The sequence below is a fragment of the Pavona decussata genome, unplaced genomic scaffold (genome assembly GCF_977016875.1).
Source record: "Pavona decussata unplaced genomic scaffold, jaPavDecu1.1 SCAFFOLD_353, whole genome shotgun sequence".
Lineage (NCBI taxonomy): Eukaryota > Metazoa > Cnidaria > Anthozoa > Scleractinia > Agariciidae > Pavona > Pavona decussata.
Genome location: NW_028145734.1, coordinates 1,283,777 through 1,291,944, shown reverse-complemented (window position 1 = coordinate 1,291,944; position 8,168 = coordinate 1,283,777). Strand labels below are relative to the sequence as shown.

Sequence of the window (8,168 nt, the reverse complement as noted above, 5' to 3'; positions counted from 1 at the left end):
TATGAACACACTTGATTACAAAGTTGACGACAAAGTAGATGATTTCAGATTTGAAAAGGGGGATCTGGATCTCCTTACCTTACCCAGAGATTCGCCGGTAGCTCAGATTTAATTGACGTACCTTAATCATAGCTATGGTGACAGTAACACATTGAAATTGAAAATGAAATGGAGAATTATTCGTGTATACATCACCAACTGAAAGATTGAGAGATTAATCTGGCTGGTAAGAACTTAAACAATTTTTAACTAACAAAGTGTTGGATGAACTGGCTCAAAAGACAGTCATTATTCCAAACAAACAACAACGCTGGTCCATTGACACCACAAGTTTTTAACCACTGCTGCCATAAAAACACTGAACTTTCCGCACCCCCTGAGCACTACTTAAAGAACAAGAACCACAGCCACTCTAACAAAAAGTGCCTCTACATCTTCTCAGTCCCTTACCTTCGCATGATGTGGATGCATGTGGTTTCTACTAATTGTATCTCTAAGTATATTGGCAAATGTTCAGTAAAACTCTAGATTCATGTTGACCAAATCATGGGGATCAGTGCTTGTGGATCTTTGTAGTTAGTTGACTTGTAATTGCAGGCGTATCTACCAGAACCTCCACCACCACAACCACCACAAATAACTATACACCCTCCGCATTCATCCAATATTACTGTCTCACTACTGCAACTGCCTTAGCTGTTTATCAGTGTTTCAACTACAGCCATTGAACAATTGGACAAACCTTGGGCAGATTAAAGTATCAAACATTGCAGCAATCCCGGTAGATGACCACTGACTAACACGGTTGTTGACGGCTTATTGGAAACTCAGTAATCATCAAGACGAGTAATTTGTAAACAGACATAAACCAATTAACTCAAAGTAAAGGTTGGCTTACAAGAAATCATTTCGTGGAGATTTAATGGGAGGATACAACTAAAGAAATATATCCATGTAAAAAAAAACCAAAACATTAGGGGATTGCATTGTTTGCATTACTCATACGAATCTCCTCTCATCTTTCACACACCGGCAAAACTACTTTTGAGAGCTTTTAAGCCTAGCTTTGGTACAATCTGCCCCAGGACTGTAAAAGCTGTAATTCGACTGAGGATTCTTTGAAATCCAAGCTCATCAGTTTTTACATTAGTAAACTCCCTTCTTACAAAAAGACCTGAATAACTTCTTTATCCTTTAATTTTTTTATGATTACGCTTCCTTGGTTTTCATTATCCTTTTTCTTTTAGACTAAAGTTCTTTTTCTTCTCTTTCTTAGTTATAAGGAGCAGTTGTCATCTGGGAATCCGTCCTATTACTACTCCCTGCCACACCCTCCGTCTTCTTTAATTTGTTTTTGTTTTTTATCTGTTGATGGTTTTTGTTTTATCCCGCATATTTTATTAACTTCTATGGCGATTCAATAAAAAATTCTCTTGTGAGAACTAGAAAGTCATCAAGACTACCATGCACTGAATGAAAAAACAAAAAACAAAAACGGATTTATATTTAGCGTTGAAGTTTTGACTTCTTGTCAAAACGCAACAACAGCTTGTAAATTCGGCAGATAAGATTCCGTTTCCTAAAACTTCCAATCAGTACTACCATAGCCACGACAGAAGTTCGAAGGCTATGATACGTGTAAAGTACAATACTAACACAACCGTTATAGGACATGCAATCAATGCGAACACAACAATGAAATCCACTTTCATACTGACAATGAAAAGAGACTACCACCACTGACACAAGCAAGACCAGGTTTAGTACCGAATACCACCCGAGTACCACCAAACCACCAGTTATCGCCACCAGTCCACCACCAGTGACAATCACAAAAAATAACAAACCTGAGATCAGGGGTGGATCCACAAAGTTTTGATTGCAGGGGTCCAAATATCACCTTTTAAAACAGTAGATGCCAAGGAAAATGTATCTCGTTATTGCATCGAACTTCATACACAATTCAGTAATTTCTGTACGTCATTACGTTTATCTTGCAATGCATGCAAGGTTGAAACTCATTTCAAAAAATCTTTGAAACATTTTTTCTTGCGTCTTCTAATAAAAACTATACAATGTTAGTCAACATCAATGTCAATAATACAATAAAATTTATATGAAAGGCAAGTCTTATCCTTCCTTGATCTATCCACGCATTCATCTAACTTGAGTTTGAGAAGAAAGAAATTATCGCTTTGCCTCAGCAAATTTTAATACCTGATTCAATTTCCTGCTTAGCTCGTTTTCTCTAATTGCTATGAACACGTTTGATTATTTGATGACAAAGCAATTAATTTCAGATTTGAAAAGGGAGAACTGGATCCCCTTACCTTACCCCCACTGAGATTCGCCTGTAGCTCAGATTTAATTGAAGTACCTAAATCATATAATAGCTATGGTTAAGGTACTCGTTACGACAGAGTAGCAAATAGAGATTGAAAATAAAGTGGAGAATCATTCGCGCATATATCACCAACTCAGTGTAAGATTGATAGATTTATCTGGCTAAACAATTAAACATTTTCATCTAACAAAGTGTTGGATGAATTGGCTCAAGAGACAGTCATTATTCCAAACAAACAACAATGCTGGTCCACCTACACCCCAAGTTTTTTAACCGATGCTGCCATGACAATACTGAACTTTCAGCTACTGAGCACTACTGAGAGAATAAGACAGCCACTCTAACAAAAAGGGGCCTCAACATCTTCTCAGTCCCGTCCCCTTCGCATAAAGTGGATGCAAGTGGTTTCAATTACTTGTATCTCTAAATATTGGCAAATGTTTAGGAAAATTCTAGCTTCATGTTGACCAAATCATGGGGATTAGTGTTTGTGGATCTTTGTAGTTAGTTGACTTGTAATTGCAGGCCTATCTACCAGAACCCTCCACCACCACAACCACCACAGATAACTATAGACTATCATCATCATCATCATCATCATCATCATCATGATCATAATTACCATCTATTTCCATACTAAAAACAATGGAAGTCATTCAATTTACAATAATGGCAAGACCTCAAGAAACCACCAGGCTTATAAGAGAGGCCACCTCGGCTGTCAATAATAAATAGAAAATATGGTGCTGAGTAAGTGCGGCTTGGTCAATTCATGATTTTATAGATAAAAACTGCAACATTCTTTCCTTAAAGGTGAGAAAACTGGATGAAGAAGTGATTGATATTGGGAGAGAGTTCCAGATTTTGGGACCTTGGTAAAGGACTGTAAATTGCTTAATATTTGTGCGACAAGAATGCGATCGATAGTGGTTGGCTGTTCTGGTGCCATAATTATGCACTTGGCTACTTGTTAAAATTCAGCATCCATCCTTCAGCATTCATCCAATATTATGACTGTCTTACTACTGCAACTGCCTTAGCTATTTATCGGTGCTTCAACTACAGCCACTGAACAATCGATTTCCCTAACAAACCTTGGAGAAATTAAAGTATCAATCATTGCATGCAGCAATCCCGGTAAATGACCACTGACTAACACGGTTGTTGAAGGCTTATTGGAAACTAGTAATCACCATGACGAGTAATTTGCAATCAGACATAAAGCAATTAACTCAAAGTAAGGGTTGACTCACAAGAAATCATTTCGTGGAGATCTAATGGGAAGATACAACTAAAGATATATATCCATGTAAAAGAAAAAAAAAAACATTAGGAGATTGCATTGTTTACATTACTCATACGAATCTTCTCACATCTTTCACGCACCGGCAAAACTACTTTAGCGTTTCTTATTCTCTCGAGAGCTTTTAAGCTTAGCTTTGGAACAATCTGCCCCAGGACTGTAAAAGCTGTAATTCGACTGAGAATTCTTTAAAATCCAAGCTGATCAGTTTTACATTAGTAAACTCTCTTCTTACAAACAGGCCTGAATAACTTCTTTATCCTTTATATTTTTTTTATTATTACGCTTCCTTGAATCTCATTATCTTATTATTTTAGACTAAAGTTCTTTTTCTTCTCTTTCTTAGTTATAGGGAGCAGCTGTCATCTTGGAATCCGTCCTATTACTACTCCCTACCACACCCTCCACCTTCTTTAATTTGTTTTTGTTTTTTATCTCTTGATGGTGTTTGTTTTATCCTGCATATTTGATATTGACTTCTGTGGTGATTCAATAAAAAAATCTCTTATGTGAACTAAAAAGTTATCAAGACTTCCGTGCACTGAATGAAAAAACAAAAAACTAAAACGGATTTCTATTCAGCGTTGAAGTTTTGACTTCAGCTTGTAAATTTGGGAGATAAGGTTCCGTTTCCTAATTATAATAATTATCAGCAACTGAAAATACGTGGGCTTAGAGACGGTTGGCAACAAACTAACTAGTAAGTCGTGTATGCCGGCATGTGTGCCGGCCAAACTTTGAACTATCAGTATAACCGCATGTTTGTTGAGCCGGAAGCAAGGCTTGATCGTCGCAAGACACGGTCATTAAGGCAGCATGCAGAGATGCACAAAGAAAATTCTCTGCTTCAGTTGGTAGAGAACAACTCCGAAGAAATCACATTGAGCACTAAGCACAACCCTCAAATGAAAATATATTAAACTTAACTATGAAGTTCTAGCCTCAGTTTGGGTTCAGCCGGTGTTAATATATTTCTACGGAAAAGGTGCAGGAACAACAATCCAAAAAAGTTATTACATATACAACTATTAGTTGTATATGTGTTGCAGTTGACCCAATTTCCAATTTCTGAAGAGATCTATAATTTCAAGAATTCTCTGCTACTCTTGTAGGGTTATTCTGTAGCCACCCTCATCACGTGTGGTACTAGAATATTAACTGTAAATTGAATGATGTGATTGAAGCAATAAACTTATTAAATCCTTAAAACAAAATGTTCTTCAGTCCTAAAACGAAAGGACAAGCACAAGCCACTACTGCAGGGAAAGCTACATCACCTTGAATTACAGTTTTAGTAAAAACATTGACCAAAACAACAGTAGGTTGTTTCAGTGCTTCTCTCTAAAACAATGTCACAAAACTTTACTAAGTCTCCGTTTGCCCTACAATACGACAATGCCACAAAGAAACGTTCTTGGAATATATCTTTTTACTATAGATTTGCTGTTTTGTTGCAACACAAATCAAGAACCCTAGATGTTAATATTCCCTAAAGAAAAGGCACAGCATCTTGCTTTAGTTATACCTCAAGGCTATGCTTAAAACTACTGATACAATGTGAAAACTAACCTAAGATGCTTAGAGCAAGGAAGACGCTTACAGCAGTATAATAATTACAATAATTATAAGCAAAATAAATGGGCTTAGAGCTGGTTGGCAGCAAACTCAGTACTTAGTCGTGTATGCCCGCACGTGTATCAGTAAGACATGCTGGCTGGGCTTGAAACACAGTAGACGCAAGACACGATCATAAAGACGGCATGCAGAGATATACAAAGGAAATTCCCTGCTGGGTAAAGAACAACTCAGTAGAAATCACATTGAGCACTAAATTACTGACTAAGCTTTTGATCAATGACTGGCTGAATATTGTTAAGGAGTGGGTTGAAACAAAAATGTTTTTTGCATCTTGTACTGAGCTCGGTACTTTTTAGTGCAATTATAAAAGTGTCTTGAGTCATGAAATCACACTGACTATTTACACTGTTGCATCACCAATACAGGTCTTAAACTAAAATATTGGTTTTAAGAAGGTTAAAACCTTTACCACATAGAAATCAGGAAAACTAGTTGAATGAAATCCTACATGATATAAAAGCAATGGAAAAGAAAACCGTGTCAACCCGCACGAAAGTATCTTTTGTCTTTTTCGATGGCATCTGGGTTATTTGTACAATGTTCTGGGTTAAAACAAAAATTACTAAACAACATTGAACATAAATAAGTGAATGACTATCGCAGTTCTGTACGCAACTTAAGTAGTTGCGATAAGAACGGCTGAAAATACTCGGGCTTGAACAGGATTCAAACCCATAACCTCTACAATACCGGTGTAGTGCTCTACCAACTAAAAAAGTTCATCAAGTTCCTTATCCACGGAATGTGCAAGCTTAGCGGATTTAAAATCTGTGCCAAACTTTAAGACTGACAGCCATTCCATCAGTTGTGAGGTTTTAGACGTTTCTTGAAATCGGTTACTTACGTTTCACTCCGTTATCCCTACCGGAAATTCAAATCGGTTCATCTGTATCGATCTGTAGCACTTTAATTTAAGACGAACTTTCAAGAGATGACGTCACAAGATTCCGAAGTGGCAATTATAAAAGCGCAAATTACATTCATCCGTATGTCGGGTTTGTACTTTGCGGCCGGCCACCCGAATTCGTGACTAAAGCGATTACCTCAAGTAAGAAAGCTTATGAATGGGTCAAGCGAAAACTCTACTCCATCGAGGTCGATAAAGAAGAAGGTTTCTTTTGCAGACAGCTTTGGTTTCGCCCTTGAGAACGTGAAAACTATACCTCCATACAGCAAAGAAAATGAGGTGACTGTCTGTTATACAGCCACGGACAACAACGGCTTACACATGCACGCTTCACGACAGAGAATGAAATACCTGTCGCCAAGTTTCGCTGAGCCATGTAAAACAGATTCTTTCATGGAGCGCGTCTTTAACCAGTTCGTTTGTCTCGAAAGTATCTCTTGCGACGATATGGTTGTTACGGGGGTTATACGAGTGACAAACATAGGTTATGCTAAAGAGGTGACAGTGAGATATACGCTTGACGGCTGGATCAACTTCCGAGATGTTTGGGCGGATTATTTGTCCTCAAATCTGGATGGAAAAACGGAACAATTTAGCTTTCGAATTAAAGCTCCGGTGGATTTTGAAGTTGATCTGCAAATTGAATTTGCAATTCGCTACCGTGTCGGTGGATACGAGTTTTGGGACAATAACTTTGGAAGGAACTATCATGTTCAGTGCCTTGAAATTTCTCAGTGAACAGTTGTCTTCTAAAGAAAAACTTAACATGCACCATCAACTTTAAACGATAGCTCATTCTGTAATAAAACTAGTAAATAAAACAATTTAGTTTTCGAAGGTGAGCGACATACATCCTCTTTTCTTTTTGTTTTTATTTACATAAAGTTGAATGCCTGTCTGACTGCAATTTATAAATTGACCGAAGTGCAGGTGGTCAACTAGCGAGCGCCCCCAACTGTTTGAAATTTGGTAGCTCAATAGCTGGTTTCCTTTAGGCAAGAAAGCTTTCTTCAATTCATTCTACCACCACAACTCACTTCATCTGTAGTCTAAACAAAACAAACTATTAAAATGTTTAGAATTAATTTATATCGGTTAAGTGGGCTCACGTTTATTGTTGCCATGTTGAAGCGTACACTGACGAAGGTTCCGCACTCCGGCCGTCGACTGACTCCAGCAACTCACCGAGTCATTAATATCGTTAACTCCTTCCTACATTGTCAGCACGCAGACCTCCACTCAACAGATAACTCTCACATCACCCAGGCCCACACTCAAACATTAATGTTTTCGATACAAAGATCAGGTTTTCGCCGGTTGGGTAACACATCCTTCGACTATTCTAAACTGACACAAGTCAAGTACCTCTGCAACCTAGACTCCCTCCTAATACCCCAAAAGCACCTCTTTCATAGACTCACTGCGTTCAGTTATCGAACAGCTCCCTTCTTGTCAGAGACTAGACTAACCTTCAAGCACTGACTGCAAGGGCTCAATGAACCTAAGTTTTAACTTGACGCAATTTGCTATTAAATGCTGCTTGACATTTTCTACTGTGCCGGCTACCTTCGCCCTTCAATATTTCACCTTGTTATAACTTTGTATATAACACTCCTGTCTTATAGTGACTCATGCAACTCCACTCACTGGCTTGTAAATGCAAGAGCTTGTGGTGTCGTGTAACGACAACACATGTTACCTTATTTTACGCACAACTACATCCAGTGCCATTGATGCAATAAGTATACCGAAATTGCTTGATCTGTGCCGGCCTTTTTTCGTGCTTGATAAACGGTCGATAATCTGGAACACAGACCTTCTACCACCATCAAAGCCACCCCGATTGCTACAGCAAGTACATATACCACAACTACAACTACTACTATGACAGCTACAACCGCACCCATCACAACTCCATCATTACCGACTTAATACAACTGCGACTACTGTCATATTAAACTTGACGCCAGTAACTC

The 8,168-nt window shown here is 38.2% G+C and overlaps 1 protein-coding gene and 1 long non-coding RNA gene across 2 annotated transcripts in view; one reads left to right on the top strand and one right to left on the bottom strand.

Moving 5' to 3' along the window:
* The first annotated feature begins 6,345 nt into the window (after positions 1-6,345).
* On the top strand, positions 6,346-6,930 carry LOC146453108 (protein phosphatase 1 regulatory subunit 3C-like). Its single transcript, XM_085097097.1, has one exon. The coding sequence runs from the start codon at positions 6,346-6,348 to the stop codon at positions 6,928-6,930; it is 585 nt and encodes a 194-aa protein (XP_084953223.1).
* An 880-nt stretch (positions 6,931-7,810) lies between these two features.
* Positions 7,811-8,168, bottom strand: part of LOC146453106 (uncharacterized) — a 33,423-nt gene continuing 33,065 nt past the window's right edge. Inside the window, exon 3 of the long non-coding RNA XR_014859569.1 lies at positions 7,811-7,907. This is a non-coding gene — a long non-coding RNA (uncharacterized LOC146453106). The remainder of the gene's footprint in view (positions 7,908-8,168) is intronic.

Coding starts and splice junctions, on each gene's coding strand:
- LOC146453108 (XM_085097097.1), top strand. CDS start 6,346: ATGAATGGGTCAAGCGAAAACTCTACTCCATCGAGGTCGATAAAGAAG.